Source organism: Gymnogyps californianus, chromosome 2 (assembly GCF_018139145.2).
Source record: "Gymnogyps californianus isolate 813 chromosome 2, ASM1813914v2, whole genome shotgun sequence".
Lineage (NCBI taxonomy): Eukaryota > Metazoa > Chordata > Aves > Accipitriformes > Cathartidae > Gymnogyps > Gymnogyps californianus.
Window position 1 is genome coordinate 97347513 of NC_059472.1, and position 16765 is coordinate 97364277.

The 16765-nt window shown below is 40.8% G+C and overlaps 1 protein-coding gene across 1 annotated transcript in view; it reads left to right on the plus strand.

The window, feature by feature from the left end:
- Nucleotides 1–16765, plus strand: part of PHACTR1 (phosphatase and actin regulator 1) — a 149129-nt gene that overhangs the window by 95410 nt on the left and 36954 nt on the right. The window contains exons 7-11 of the mRNA XM_050891272.1: nucleotides 1189–1202; nucleotides 3095–3112; nucleotides 3296–3302; nucleotides 5669–5877; nucleotides 7410–7566. Of these exons, the coding sequence (XP_050747229.1) occupies nucleotides 1189–1202; nucleotides 3095–3112; nucleotides 3296–3302; nucleotides 5669–5877; nucleotides 7410–7566 (405 nt within the window). The remainder of the gene's footprint in view (nucleotides 1–1188; nucleotides 1203–3094; nucleotides 3113–3295; nucleotides 3303–5668; nucleotides 5878–7409; nucleotides 7567–16765) is intronic.

The window sequence follows — 16765 nt, forward strand, 5'->3', positions numbered from 1 at the left end:
TAGGTGATGACTGTTTCCTCTGCAACAGCAATTGTTTCTTTCATAGTATTTAGATGTAAAAGTATTTCAAAGTATTTACAGGTCTGTGGAGTTGACACTTGCTGTTAAATTCTTAAATTGCTTTTTCAAGCCACATTGTGATCTTAGTAAATTTGCTACCTTTTCTTGAAGATTTGTGCAGATTTTTAAAATACATGTATTTAACTTGGGAGAGGATTATTTTCACCAAGTGCCACTGTTTTCTAGTGGTTTTGACAGTAGTTCTTTTCGCTTAATTCTATAAAATCTGGATTAAACCCAATGGAAACCATACTGCAGTATTTGTCATTGGACACTTCAGCCCAGAAGTCTTGAGGGCCTGTTAAAACTGCAAAGATCCTGTATCTGCTTTCCTCTATTTAAAATTTGGTAGTGTGCTCACATCTGTTGCATGCATAGGATATGCAGTGACAACCTGAACTTTACTGTTCCTTCCAAGATTACAATGTACTGGGTCACTGCTGTTGGGTCGTAATCTTGAGGAGATGAGAGAGCCTGACAAGTCTCTGAGGCACCTTCTGGGGAATGCCAAGTTCATTGGCAGCATTTATTTTTGCTGATCTCAGTCTTTATCTCGAAAGAATCCTACAACTTTATAGAATAGTTGCCATGATGCTGCAGTAATAATGCTGCCAAGTCTGATAATTTGGAGGATTATTTAGAATAGTATTTTGTTTTTAATAAGGGAGGATTATGTAGACAAGTGCAGATCAGTTTTCTGCTCTTAAGTTTTTTCTTTTTTTTTTCTGTCAGGAATTTTTTTCTTTCTTTTTCCATCAGGAATTTTTTTTTTTCTTCCCTGTGTCTAGTTTCTTTGGTCTTGGTGCAGTGGAAGTTCCTCAAGTCTGTTAAACTCCATTGATATTCACTGAATCCATAACCAGTTTGTATCAATTCCACATTTTGCCCAGTAAACTTTTCTTAGACCTCACAACTCTTCTCTCCGCCAGGACTGTGAGTGTGGGCAGGAACAAAGAATGAAAGACTAAAACATCTCCTTCCTCTAGCAATCTGGATTTTTTGCTTTCACAGATGAGTTCTCTGGAATTTGGATAGTCTAACAACATCTGAAGACTGATACTTTAAATCAGTGCTTTGCCAATGAGCCAGAAGCTTTCCAGAGGAAAATGAGCTGTCCCTCTGTACCAGCCTGGAAGCCAGAAGTTATTTTGCTGTCTTTGACCTTGAGAAAGCTGCTGAGCTTCTCTACCTCTGTTTTCCCATCTGCAGGAGTGGTTGCATGTTACTGCCTCACCTAGATCTAGTGCATATTAATAAGTTAATGTCTTAAGGTACATTAAAAGCGTGTAATAGCTATTCAAGTCCCAGTTGTTCTTATGACTTAAAATGGCAGTTAATTCCTGGATTTTTTAATTCAGTTTTATTACAGACATTATAGAACATTAAGTTCATTTGCACACTTAACACTTCTGATTGCAAACATTTTCTGGTACTTGTAACATCTATTCATAACCTATTCTCAGAAGGGCAATCTGTCCCTTGTCATAGTATGACTATTATGACATGTCATTTGTGCTGCCAGTTAGCCTGTATTTTCCCTGATAAATTACCAGCTTTATGATAGGTTAAGTTGAAACAGAGAAGAGTGTAATTTCCACATAACCTTTTTTCTGCAGCCTCTGTTGCCAATTTGTGCCCTACTGCAAATGACTTTCCCCTTCAGCCCAAAGGGTATGTGTCAAGCATAAGTAAAACTCTAGATTCGGGCATCATTTTTTACCATTTCAGAATGTATTTTAAGAGTTGGTGAAAATCTGATAAGCCCTGCCACCAAAATCCGCCGAAGGTTTCATCCTCCTGACTGAAATGAATTTGGGAAGAAAGACCATGCCCAAAAGCCATGTGTCACGAACAGCAGCAAAAGAAGCTTTAGAAACCCTCTTGTGCCACTAGAATGTGTCTTTAATTTTGACTTAGGGAGGCAACTTCTTCATCTGAAATAGCCTTATTTTTGCCTTGCCCATATAGTTCTCAGTCTGTCTGGTAAGACGACAATTAATTTCAATTACTCTGTGGGCTCTTGTACACTAGCAGCTGAATCAAGGCCTCAGTTTGTTCAACATATGTACTAAAGAGCTGTTAAGTGGCAATATCTCACTCCGGCTAGAATTGCATCTGTGGCAGAGCAGTGAAAAATCACTGTGTCCAAAAAGACGGTGTGTGAGACCAGTTCCTCTGGGACACCCAGTTCAGCTTCAGACTGTAGATTTATGAAATGAAATGCATTAGACATTCCTGCCTCTTGTAAATCTTATGAAATGTATTTGAGTCAGAAAACATTTATCTTCCATAAAACCTGTCAAGAGAATTGCTTTTTGTGTAAACTTTAGCATTGCCTAAGGATAGAAACAATATTTATAGCTCTGCCTTCTCTCTCTGTCTCTCACACATATGCCAGTATTGTAGAAATGTATATACAATGGTTTGAAGTTTTTTCAGATTTTTGTTTTAACTGATAAGTACAGAAGAGTGTACAGTGGATCTGAAAACATGCTGATAAAAATGTAGCTCTTTATTCCAGAATCAAAGAGCCTGGGATGACAGATGAGAAGCGTGCGTTTTTTTCCCACTAGATTTTACAATAGGGATTTCACTTCTTTCTTTTTCGATTTTGTCTGTACCATGAGTCACTCATATGCTTAAATTCTGATTTTTCATTAAAATATTTTCTCACTAGAAACATTGTAAGCTATAGTGGTTTAACTTTTTTGCTGTTTTGATCATGTAAAGATGATGCAACAGTAATTGCAAGTGTTTGTACTAGTCAGCTATGAATTATTCAAATCTATGTGTTAAGATACATTTATCTTCTCAAAACAAGTACTTGCTTAGCTGTAGCTTTGTTCTCTAATTTTGTTGCAAAACACGAAGCTGATTTAAAATGGACTGTTTGAAACAATAGTGTGCTTTTTGGTAAATAATGCTAAAAAATTTTGTGGTGTAGACCACATGACCATGTGGGGTTTTTGCTAATGACCCAGAGGAATTTATACACAATGGAAATATCCAGTGACCTTGATTTGTCTTTCTTAAGTATACTGCAGTACTGCATGTATTTCATAAGTGCTTTGCTTAGACAGCTGACTTAGTCAAAATGCTGTGGAAAAGGCTGATTTTAATCAAGAAGAACACAAAACACCAGGAAAAATGAGGAGCTTAAAATAGAAAGTGGTGTTATCAAGAAAGTGGATGATTCAGAAAAATTACAATGAGATGAGAAGCCACCTATTTCTAGATCACTAGTTCAAATAAAGATCCTCTGTGGTAATTTGTAAATCTTGTTGCCATCCGATACCTGTAACCTAAATTGGTGAACCACTTTGATATCTGCTACGCTGTGTGCACGCCCATAAGGATGCATCTGTAGCCTACATACATCCTTCACAGAACAGGGAAGCACCAAATGGTCCTGAATGCTGAACTGCTACTTTTGGCTCCTTTCATTTGTACTTCCAGAAGGGACTTAGTGAACTTGTACTTACTCTCTGTGTATGTATTGTTTTAAAATTAAAACGGAATGATCCAGTGGTTGTGTTCACCACTGGAAGTTTTTTATTTCTTTTTTTTTTAGCAATGTTAACAGAATTTCACAGCATTTTAGTTTCTCTTGGAAATTAATTCCAGGCTTTTGAATTTCCTACCTTTCCTCTTAAAAAGAGTTACACAAAAAATAGATTACAGAGAAAACATTTAAAAAATGAAGTTCATAAAATTAAAATTATTAAAGCGTATCAATAAATTAAAAGTTAATTGAAAGTTTGTAAAGACTGTAGTGCATTTATGTGTCATTAGGAGAATTCAACTGATGAATTTTAAAACTACTTCTGGGATAGAATTTTTTGGGTCAAACTCATTGAAGTCTAATACAAAAATTCACAAGCCAGTTCTCCACGAATCTCTCTTACTTTGTGGTACAAAACATGTAAGAAAATTGAGTTCCTCTCTTCAGGGCATCCAGTAAAGCTATACATCTCATTGTTGGTTAGTCTGCAATAGTAAATGTTGCAATTAACAAAATTATTTCTTTGAAGACGAAGATGATAATAACAGCATGGTATGCTCACAGGATCTGAAGCCTTTTCTTCTCCTTAATCCCTAAGCACATTGTAGACTGGCATTATACACCTAGAAGTACATTTTTAAAAGTCTTTCTGGGATGTTATCTGGCAGCCATTTAAGAGTCCATGTCAACTTTAGGGTTAGAAACAAAGAGAAATGTTTCAGGTTGACTCAGTAGAAAATCATTTAAAGAGAAGAATACAACATTTTTTCAAGATGCAGAATGCCTCTGGTATTCTGAGCAGGCTAAAATATTCAAGGGAATTGAGGCTACTCAGCACTCGGTAAGGTCAGACCCAAATTTGTGTGCCTCAAGTGCAACTTGGCCAGCACATCTGGTTTCACACCTGTGTTCTTCTGGAAAGTAAAATGGGAGTTTGACATAAAGAGAGTGTCCAACAGGCAAATGTTTCCCACCTTTCATATAGCTGTTGCCTCAGCTGGGACTTAAGAGAGGGGGCAGTTTCTGCTGACTCACAAATAAACCTGAGCAGCCATCATTTTTGCCTGCCAGTCTCTCGTTCTCATTTCACATTGGAAAAGCAACATAAGCTATTAGATAAAAATGGGTTGGGAAACCTGGTTCTGTTCCTGACTTTTCCTTTCACCTTTTGTTTGACTTTGATCTTCACCTTCTCATGTTCCTGCTTCTCTACTTGCATTGATATGTTCCTTAGTAGAGGGCTTTGAAATCAACATATAAACAGAGCTAGATGGTAGCAGTACTGACCACAGGTCTTAACCTAGTAAGCTGCAGGAAATGATCAATCACACTTTATGTGACAAATAAATATGATGTTACCTCCAATTCAGATGGATCTCCAGCACCTGGCTGGAGTGAGGAGCCGGGGCAGGAGAAGGGATATCGTCACTGCAGCCCCCACAACATATAACTGTGCCATTAGCAAATAAACCTCCCAGGTTTTAGGTCCCTCCCTTGTTACTCTCACCAGCTCCCAAAGTCTCTTTTCTCCAAGCCCAGTTTCACATGCTCGGCCCCCTGTGCTTCAGAGAGTTGTGCCCTTGCCTTCCCCTCAAGTCAATCAACATCATCTTGCCCAAGGAGTGCAAGTCATGGTTTCCCTCTGCCTTTCTGCAATCCTCTTCTACAATCTATACCTTTCTTTCCCACTCTCTTACTCCTCCTTTTGCATTCAGGTGAGACATTTTCTCCTTACTGCCTGCATGTCAGTGGAGAGGTCACACAGACGCCAGGCTGAAGACATGCTTATCACTCTGAGTAGCTAGTGCAATTCTCACTAAGCCTTGAGACTGTATTGCCACAGATCTTTAGTTCTCACTCCTGGCTGCCAGTATTTCTGCCTGTGTGCTGCCCTACGTCTCCCTAACAAGTGTTGTACCTTAAATCCAACGTGTACTCAGTTTAAACTCATTAGATGTCTTGCTGGTCATGAAGATCTTTCTGACCTCGTTTCTTCTCAAAAAGGGATGATAGACCACTACTTTCCTAAATACCGTAAGAGAAGCAACTCAGTCTTCCAATGAGCTGTTTCCTTTAGTTTATTTATTTGTTTTTCTTTCCCAACAGCTCTGGTTTACACACAGGTGACAGTGTTACAAAAACAGTACCTGGGGGCCTTCCAGACATGAGACAAGTGCCAACTGTTGTGATCGAATGCGATGACAATAAAGAAAATGTGCCTCATGAAACTGACTATGAAGATTCTTCCTGCCTCTACACAAGACAGGAAGAGGAGGAAGAGGAAGATGAAGATGAGGATAACTCATTATTTACAAGTAAGACTCATTCCATTTTTCCTTTCTCATTTATTTAATTTTTACTCTGAACTCTCAATACACAAGGGAAACAGAAGGCCTGTGAATTTTCTTTCTTGACCGTGGCTTTTGCATCTCTCAGGGCTTGACTACATGGGGATGCTTGGTAAATTAATCCAAAATAACAAGTAGTATGAATTTATAGTGATTTCCCTAATCCACATGAATCCCTGCCTGGGTAGCTCTCAGACAGAATTCAAAGGACTGTTTTTGGCTTATATTAGTTCACTTCGAAATTGACTTTTGGATTCACTTTCCCAAGTCCGTGGTGTAAAGAAGCCCTGCCTTTGGCTTAAGTCAAGATCAGCTCAATGGAGTTACTTCAGCAGGGTGAAATAAGTGCCACCAATAGAGAATCAGAGCTTTTATATATAGTAAGTATTAAATCATGTCAGAATCGTAAGTCTTCACATACTTTGAAAGGGGTCACGATCACAGAATTGGGCTCAGATAAGAAGAGAAGAGGTTAATTGATAGCCATATCACAATTACAGTCTGGAGAGGGACCTGTGGCCCCTTCCTGACCTCTCTGAGAAAACCCATCTCCTGCTTCGGTGTGGCATCATAGGACTCTCCCATGAAGACAAGATACAGTACTTTGCGTATGACAACTGCTTGTCATCCTGCAGGCCAAGCTGAACTTTCAGGCCCTTGGATTTCTTTTCTTCTGAAAACTGGGAGCAGTACAATCAAACAGCACCCTTTTTAAAACACACACAGGGAAAATTCTAAACCAGGCATATTTAATCTCCTCAGAATCCTCCCTTACCCTGCAAGTGAAATTAAGCAGTCTTTGCTCTTAAACTAAGAAACAGAGCAGAACTGCACTATCTCGCACTCTCCTGCCAAAGCCCAAAATCTCTCATGGGTTTCTGTCTTTCTGTCTGCTTGTGTCTGTCTTCCCTGCTCAAACTGCTTTGGATGCAAGCCTAGGAAAGCAAGCTTGAGCCGTGAAAGGCCACTGGTTTTCACAGTGTCTTTGCTACTGTCACTGCCTGAGAAGCAGTGTCAGAATGTACATAGAGATCTGTGCTGCTTCTGATTGACTTTTGATTCCTTCTAGTGCTAGCTTGGATGTCTTGATATTGCATTGCAAGAGAGAGGGATACCTCTCTCTTTCCACATGCTGTAGCTCTGCTGCCTGCCCAGATTCTGAGGTTGAATTATTCATTCCATTACATGGTTCAGAAACACTGTGCTAGAGAAAGCTACAGATGCTACTAGCAATTCTGAAACAAGCCCTTCTTCTCCACTCCCCTCTATGGAGCAATATTTATTTTCTTTTTCCTGTATACCTACCAAATTCAGTTTTCCTGTATTATGACATGAATTGAGGTTAACTGAGCACATGAAGTTAATTGACGCCCCTTTTCCCAGAATCCATACCAATGTAAATGAGAGCCTAGTATCCTCCCTTGGCTAGTAGTTGTCTGCTGCATGCTGTAAAGAAATGATGACACCTCCTTTGGCAGAGCCTCTCCTCTCTCCCACAGGCTCCCTGGCAATGAAAGTCTGCAGGAAGGACTCTTTAGCAATCAAACTAAGCAACAGGCCTTCCAAGCGAGAGCTGGAGGAAAAGAACATCCTCCCCATGCAGACTGATGAAGAGAGGCTTGAACTTAGGCAGCAGATTGGGACAAAGTTAACAAGGTAGGACACAAACATTTTTCTAACTCTTGCTTTTGGAAATATGTGGTGGGATGCAGTTTTTATCCTTAGTCTGTAAACATCTGAGATCTGTGTGTTCACAATGTTCAAGAGGAAAAGCCATGGGGGGGGGGAAAGAATCTAGACATTATTTCTGCTCCAATATAACTTCCCATACAACACCCCATTTCATTTTCCTGTCATATCCTATGGGATCTTTGGTTGTGTTAAGTATCAGCATGAACTATGTGGATTTGGTTGATTTTGGTGCACTATTGGGAAATGCTCAGCTTTGATAACATTTTGGACTGTAGCTGCAGGTGCCATTTGATAGGCTATTAGTTTGGCCAAAGGGCAGAGGTATAATTTTCTCTTCTGACTGCATCTCCCGTGAGTAGCTGAGTCTTTTCTGGATCCAAAATACTTACGTCCTTCAGTACCTGCTTTTGTTGGGTCAGGTTGGACAGATTTACCCTGTCTAGACTTGTTCTTCTTCATAACAGTGTTACTCACCAGCTGTTCTGGTTTTCTGTATTGCAGGAGGTATAGAGGGGTGGCCATTAAGTGTGGAAGATTTCTGTCAAGAATTAGTAAACTGAGGTCAGGTAGAAAAGTCTAAGAACCTCTTATGCTCCAGTCATGATTTCTGTAATCAATTTAATACTGTTATGTTATCAACTTGGTGATATGCAGAGCTGGTGAATGCTGTTAGTTGCCTTCCAGTGTGACTCTGAGAAAACCACAAGGAGAAGACCAGCTGGTTGTTGGGAATTTTGTGGGTTTTCTTTTTTTTTTCTTTTTTTTTTTGGTGAGGGTGATAAGGGAGGAACACCACTACCATGTTGTGGAGACAGGAAGAATAGGACTTCCTGGCAAATACCTCTTTCAGCATCTTATCTACTTTTTTTTCATGGCCTCGTTTGTCACCTCTTTGGAATAAACTTCACATCTTTCCAGTCTGTCTTTGAAAGTCTTTGTGCTGAATCATGCTTAGCCTACTCCAAGACCTGTCTAATTCTGCAGTATTCTTGTTGAAGGGCCTCAGCAGTGATGCCCCAAGTATGCAAGATGGCGCTGCACTGTTGCTGGTACTGTGATTTTTCAGTCCAGTCTTTATTCAGCTTAATAATACCTTGTTAGACTGCAGCTGCACATGGAGCTCTGGGTCCCAAAAAGCAGCACATGTTAGCAAGGTCCTAGTGCTTATATGATTAATTTTCAAGCCTTTTGAAGCATGTGAAGAATTGAATTTTTTGTCTCTTAGCATATCTTACTGTGCACTGCTTGACCTTGCAACGACATTGAACAGCATTTCCACTGTGTCACCCATTTGCCTGAATTACTTAGGTCTCTCAGAAGTTTTACTGCTCTGTCTGATGAAGGTAAATAGTGTCATTTGCAAACATTGACTCTGCACAGCTCACTGTGCCCCAGGTGTTTTTTATTATAAATATTTTATATCTCACCTCTCCAAAACCTGCTTTTTCCCCATTAAAGAATCTTTCTTCAGCATATCTCTTTTTAACAAGGAAAACTAATTTCAGCAATACCCAGAACCCTTCCTGTGTAAGCCCCATATTCTCACAATGTCATTGTTTGTTTCCCCGGTTGCTTCTCTGCTCATTCAGTCTGAGGTATAATGCTTGATCTTCTCTTCTAATATAGCTAGGACTTAGGGGCAATCACAAATAGTTCAAATAATTAAAACTGTGTATATACTCAAAAAACAGCTGAGCCACTGCTGTTTCATTCCCATTTTACACCAGTGTAACATCACTGAAGTTGGTAGAATTTCACAAGTCTTGTCTGGAATAATATAGTTGCCAGTCTGACCTTTTAATTACTAGTATTTACAGCTTAGTATCTCATCCTTTTGAGTAGTTAAAAACAATCAAGAAATATGAGGAGAAAACAACTTTCCTCATCTCTAACATGCAAAAAGCCAAAGACATTTCAGCAGCAAAAAGGAAGGTACCTGTCTTACCAGTGCTTTGTGTCTAAATGTGATGTATCCATGTGCACAGACTGATGAATATTAGATTGAAATAGAGAGAATATTTCCATTTGGACAGTATTTCTTTACTGTCCAGACTTCATTACTGAATCCATCCTTTGCCATTGCTCAGTAATTGTCACACGGTGATGCAAATGCCAAGCAAAATTAAAGTAGTGAAGCATTTATAGTCCTTAGAGAAGATGCTAGATGCAGTCTGTAATTGCAGCTGGCAATTTTGGATTTTAGAGGGATTTGTACTGTTCCACCAATGGTCCCCTATGGTTTAAAATAGCCAGCCAATGAAATCACATATGCTACTTACAGAAGTAAAAAATGCAGAATAAAAACTTCAGCAAATAGTTATTGTCTGTAATGGATCAATTAATTTTCACCAAGAGGCTGATTACGGTACTTCAGTATTTATGCATAATCCTCACAGTATCTAGTTTGGGCGAGCTCATTGGCTGCCACATTTGGCAGATCAGAATTTAGTACTATGAAGAGAACGTCATTTTTAAAGACGCTTATAGCCAGGCATATTGAGAGATTGACCATTGACATATTGTGTGGGACCAAAATCATCCCAGGTGTAGTTCCTCCAGCCTTATTAGAGTTGCGCCAGGAATCAATTTGGCTCAGAACTGTTTGTTCAGATCCTGTTTAAATGTAGCTTGGAACCTCTGAACCTCCAGTTAGTCCCGGAAAATTGTTATGACTTTATTATTGCGTCCGCCAACTGGTAGAGGGACTCCAGAGCAGTCGACTTCACCATGTCGCCAGTTTCCCATGCTGGGAGAATAGTGCCTTGACTTACACCAGACCAGTTGTAAGGGTGAGGCTGCAGAGACTGTATCTTATAGCAGGATCTGGTCCACTACACACCTGAATATTAGCTCAGCCTTCAGACAAATTAACACCTTTGTGCCTATCATAGAAACACTTCACATGAATGTAGTGCTTCACTGGTGTGTATCCTGTATCGTGGCTCAGCACATGTAGATCCAAGCAAAAATGCAGCTTTTTGCCCAAGATGGCAAAATGTGTCCTAGCAAAGGCAGGAGATCCCACATCACATGAATTCCAGCCACATGAATAGGCCACTGCACCATAGACTATTTCTGGGCAGTCTTTACACAGCAATTACAGCAACTAATTAGAAGACCTCCTCCTCTAACCAAACCAGAATGGACTACTCCAAAATATGATACTAACTATGAAGCAAGGAGCAAAATTAGTGAATTAAGATGCAGAACTTCCAGCTCATAACCACATGTGATTTGGGGATAGGAAATGGATACTGGAGGCCATATTCTTGGCTGCTAAAAACCCTTACAACTCCATTATCTTCTACTCTGAAATGCAGACCTTCTGTGCTAAGTAAATCTTTAAGTGGATATGTTTGGGGTTTTTTTTCTGCCTGCTCAGCTTCTCCCAAACTCCTCCTCCATTTTATCCCTCTGGTGCCTGCACAGTTTCACAGCTGCTCAAGAAGTGTGTATAAGTGACCGTAAGACAGAAAGCAGAAAACAGGAGGAAAAACAGGACTCTGAAAGTTAACAGGCACAGGGAAAAGACAGACTTCTGCCTTCTGCCTGTCTCTCTGGCTGTGTTGGACCTGCTGGGAAGTACTGGTCCCCTGGTTATTCAGGTTAGATCGAGGGGCAGGAGGACCTGGATTTAGCTTTCAGTGGCTATCATCAGGGTGAGAGGAGTGGGGCGTATCTGGGGTATTACTGTGAAGCGAGGACTGAGGCTCTGGATCTGAGCTTGGAGGTTCACCCAAGGGCAATGATAAAGGCATGGCCTATCAGGAGCCCCAGTGAGGCAGAGAGCCAGCACTGGTGGATGATGCACAGCAGAGCCGCATGTCTCCCAGAGACTGTGGGACTGTCCCCTGGTACTGAGACACGTGCTTCAGTGCCGGTCCTTGCACTTCTGTTTCACCAGGGAATCATAATGGTGGTCATAAGAGACCACACAGACTTCCTCAATCAACATATTATTTAGTAAGCACAAGAGCCCTATAGAGAAAATGTATCTATATATTTCTGTATAGCTATACACTACACCAGACTTTGCTGAGGACTTTGCACTCCCTTGAACTGGGAAGACCTGGTTTCTTTGCGTGTCTTTCACAAAGTCCCTCCCATACCTTGAGACAACGTGTGTCTTTAGGCTATGGCTGATCTGCCACGCATCCTAAGAGAGAGGCTTTCTAAAGCACTCAAGTCTTTTTTGAGTCACTTACTTAACCCCCCAACTCTAGTGAAGGTGCTCACTAGCAATTAGATACAGGAGTATTAAAGCTGAGATTTTGGTCCACTGCTTTGCAAGAATGCATGGCACTGTCCTTATCTGTTTTCCCTGAATTGCTTCCATCCTAACTTTTCCCACCTGCTGAAATAGGATAATCTAATCATACAAAAAATCTGATAATCCAGTATTGTTATCATCATGTTGCTAATAATCAATGTTAAGGGAACTTCTTGATATTCACAGTATTATTACTGGTCAGCATCATGTCTGTCTCATCAGCACACTCCTACCCACCTCGGGGCAGAGGGCAGGCTGGCTGCAGGTCACAAGGCAGGGGAGATGATACATAAAGGCTGTCCACAGGCGAGCAGTGCGTGTCAGGGGACTGCTACCCATCACTGGCAGGTGCCACAGGCAACCCGATAAGATTTTGCAGCCCAGTAAGATTTTGTGCTGTGCTGCTGCCAAATGCTGTCAGTTGTAAGAGTCACGTTTAACCCAAGACCATGCCCGGTGTGAAAGCAAAGAGAGATGAGGTGGGGGAGCAGCCCCTGCACATTAACTAACTAATTAAATAGAGAATAATTAAATTAGAAACAAATAAAGAAGAAAGTAACTTCTTGCAGTGTCCACACACTACCTTTTGCCTCTCTTGTGACTTTGAGTGATGGACATCCTATTGCTCAACTGAATATTGTGGGTATGTCACTGTATGTGTTCTGCTGGCTTTAAAGCAGTGAATCAATGGCAAGCTCCTCTGTCAGATATACAGTAGTGCTCTGCATTGTTTTTTGTATAGCCCTAGATTTATTCACTACAATACCTTATGGGGTGCTGTCCTTACACCAGCAAGTGGAAAATCTTGATCTGAAGCAATATAAATAATACATTGCAAGTATCACGAGGCAAAGGATAGGAAGTATGAAAATAGATCACAGCAACACTGTCTGTGTGCATATGGCTGTAAATATATACACTTGAGATACGGACATGCATACCTGCTAGATGTGTTTATAGTCCCATTGATGCTTTGGAAATAGTACTGAGATGTCTGTGACTGAGAAATGTAGCATGAAAAGTCATAAATCTTTGTTATGGAGCAGCAGGTTTGACAGATGATGGTCACCTACTACCTCGATCAGAAAGGTAATCTACTCTACACATTCCCTGATCAATACTACGTCTTCCTCAGCTGTACTGAAAAATACTGCCTAGAAACAGAAATCCTGTGATGAAATGAACTTGGTGAATTCCCACAAGTATAAAAAATTGCCATTGATTTTTAAAATGTCATGAGGCTGCTGTGAGGTTTTTGGACTTGTTCACATCAGATGCTAGTTGTCTGTGTGTCCTTCTGCATGAGGGAGAGTACTCAGGAGAAAGAGCAAGAGTATGTTTGTAAACAGAAGGAGAGATGTGAACCAGAAAGAAGAGTAGCAAAATTGGACAATTTGGGAAAAGGATTGCGTCTTCAGCATCACCATGAAGGTGACAGAGATATTACCAGTGCTGAGGAAGGGCGGGTCTGCAAGGCTTGCACAGTTGTTAAAATGCACAGCAGTTGCTTCAGAGGCTTGAGGGGCCTGAATAGTCCAAAGTGATCATTTTAATTTTCTAAAAATTTAGGCTGTGAGGAGATTCAACTTTTTGAAATGGTTCATTAATTAAACAGCTTTGCAGTCCCATTGAGGGGAGGGTTTATTCAGCCAGAGGATGGCAGCAAGATGGCCCCTGTCAAGCACAGCTGAATCTTCTCATGGCTGTTCCCCATCCGGCGCTGTGGAGAGCATTTTGTGCCCTCCCCATCTCCAAGTCATTTAGGGATAAAAAGAATGGGCAGACAGCAGGATTAGGCTTTATTCACAGACCTCATTTTGTTGGGTAACGTGAAATAATTTCTTCCTAATTACCTCTGACGTCTGCAATCCTCACACTTATTGTTAGCTTCCACTAATGAGAGAAAAGCAAGTGCCTAAAGCAAGAGCTCATCCCCAAAGGCAGGGCGCACGCGCGTGTGTGTGTGTGTGGAGCTTGCCTCTTCGCATGTCGGGTGCTGGGGATAAATCACACGGAAAATGGGATTGTGGTAAACAAGCTCATCTAAATCCTGGATTAGAAGGGACGATGCGACAGCTCTAGATGCATGAATGGGGGCGACTGAAAAAAGCCGCAAAGGGCTGAGCCTGACTTTTAGCTGCGATGGTACCTAGGGAAAAAGGCATTTTTTTCCCTTTTAGTTTAGCTTCGTGAGGAAGCTGTACATTTGTGAGAAGCCCTAAGGGAACTATCTGAATTGCCCTTAGCATCAGGAGGAAGGCAGCAAAAGCAGGTGATTATCTATGGGCGACAAGCTGAAACCGAGTTATCATTACACATCTGGGCTCAACCATCAAGAATAAATACTCTGAGCAGAACTGATCTGGGTTCTGTGTGGGGATACGGATGGGAGGTGGACTCTCAAGGCCGTTGTCAGCCCTCTTTTCTGTGATTGATGTCCTGGCAAGCTCTATTGCACTGAAAGGAAACCTGGCTTTGTAGTTAAAATGCTCTGGGAATGCTGCATCTTCCATGGGCTTTCTGACCTCAGGCAAGCCACTGAAAGAAACGCATGCGTGCGCATATATATATATATAAGATATGTTGGGGTCTCCAAATGTACATATGTGCCTATGAACTTTGGAAAATTCCACTAGTTGACAGACTCTCATTGACAGCAAAGTTTTTGTGCTTTCAAAAAAACATTCAGATATCAGGATCTCTTTAGACATCTAACTGTGTTTCAGTAGGACAAGGATCCTCATTTCTGAGCACGGTTTGGACTTGTCTCTTTATATTAGGAATTTTCATATCTAACATCATCATTCACCACAGAAAAAGACAAGTCTAACATCACGAATCATGCTATTACTATTGTTTTGATACGAGTTTCAACAACTAACAGCATGAATTTGCTTCATCTGAGTAATTTGCTATGGCAAAAGGTCAATGGAGCAATCAAGGGAAAGGGGAGATGACAGTGGATAATATCACCACAAAACACATCACCTCTACATGCTCCCTCGTTTGTGGGATGAACAGTGTCCTTCACCTATGATCCGGATGGGCCCTGGCAGTGTTATCTCTCCGTTGTCACAGCTGCACCTCGGGACAGGATGAACCCCTGCCGCCACCAGTTTCACTCAACGGGGGCCAGCAGATGTTTTGCTATGTATGAAAGCAAAGCCTCGCAGAGTGGATGTAGTCTGTCCTTGGGCAGATGTGTCTCTCCATGTTAGAAGGTGGGGCCCCAAATGTGCAGAGATAATTTATTTATGTTACTATAAAGGAGGAGGAACGTTGTGCTGAGGAGAGGAATGCTCTTAATGGTAGGCAACAGGCAGCAGGATGCAGCATTTGAGGGCAAGGTCTCCCCAGAGGCACCCGTGTGGCCACTAATGAAATGGAAAGTGTTTTCTCCGTGTCAAAAGTTCATTTCAATCAAAGATGTCGCCAGCCCAGGAAGGTATTTGTTATTCCTGGGGTCTGTCACTGCTCCCGTTGCCTGCTCTCATGGAAGTGGTGCAAGTCACTCCGCACTGTCATTGCAACATCTGTTTCTCCCATCCTTTCCTGCAAAAGCTGTGGCAGAATATCTTATGGGGTTACAATTTCCCCTTCGTGCTTCCCATCCTCTTCAGCCCCCTGACGCAGTCTCTATTTGACGTCTAACTCAGGCTGTCAGCACAGCCAAGACAAATATATTTAGTCTACCTTAGTTTCCTTTGCAGTTTCAGCTGGGGTGTGGTATCCTTCATTTTCTGCCCTGAATTGATTGCAATGTTGCTTTTAGTTGTCAAACCACTGTCAGCTTTTACCTCAGAGGAAGCCACATTTCTCTGCTGGGCAAAATAATTCATGGTGATATAATGCAAGCTTGTGGCAGTAATGAAATAACATATGTCGGTAATAGAAATAGTCTTTTATTTCTCCAGTAAACAAGAGGCCACGTGGAGGCCACGTAGTACTCTCTTTTGAGTAAAAGAATGACAAATATTAATAGAAACAGGTGAAACAAACAGAAGCAAGGAAGTAGCTGATTCAAAATATTATATTCTGGCCTTAAAAGAAGAAAACAAAGGTGGTTTGTTTGGTTTTTTCTTTTGCTGGTTAATGCTGACAAATTTAGGGCAGCTTCATTAAGAACGAGCTCATAAATTTCCACCTTGAAAAAATCTAACCATGAATCTTCATGTTTTGTGTCTGCTGATTGTGGGGAGTTAATCACAAGCACAACAGTTGCTCAGCTTGGATGACCTTGTAATTTCCGTAAAGGAAACAAACAAGATGGCAGTACAAGTAGATAAAAGAAGCAGACTGGCAGGAATAAATTTCACTTTATAGGCTGATGATTGTAAAATGGAGAAATTGCTTTTTAAGCAAAATGTTTAACCTCTCTCAGAAGTTACAGTTTGCATTTTTTTTCCCCTTCAGTGTATTATCGCCTATTTGGCAACACATGTGCAGGAGATTAACATAGATAATCCTTGTAAAGGAGTCAAACACATAAAACCAATTTTTTATCCTGACTCCAATCAGCTTTTAAATATATGTGTGCTCATATATGTGCACTGTGACTATTACTGTGAGCACAAGTAGGACTGCTAGAGAAGTAAGTCTAACTTGTGTGCATGGTCATCTGTCTATGTCCAGAAACGCAGGAGTTTCGTATGCAGGTTATTGTATGTGAGTAAACAGAGGTGACTTTTTGAAGAGTTGGCCCTGTAGTAAATAGGATTTAATGTTTTATATAGGATTAAATGTCTTTTGGACAAATGTATCAAGAAAGCGAATATACTTACCATTACACCTCATACAATTATGTAAGGTTGGAATTTTGCATGTTTTCCCTAAGACATAGTGTTAACACGAGAGATGGACAGGGACTTTTTTTGCATATGTGCAGAAAAGTTA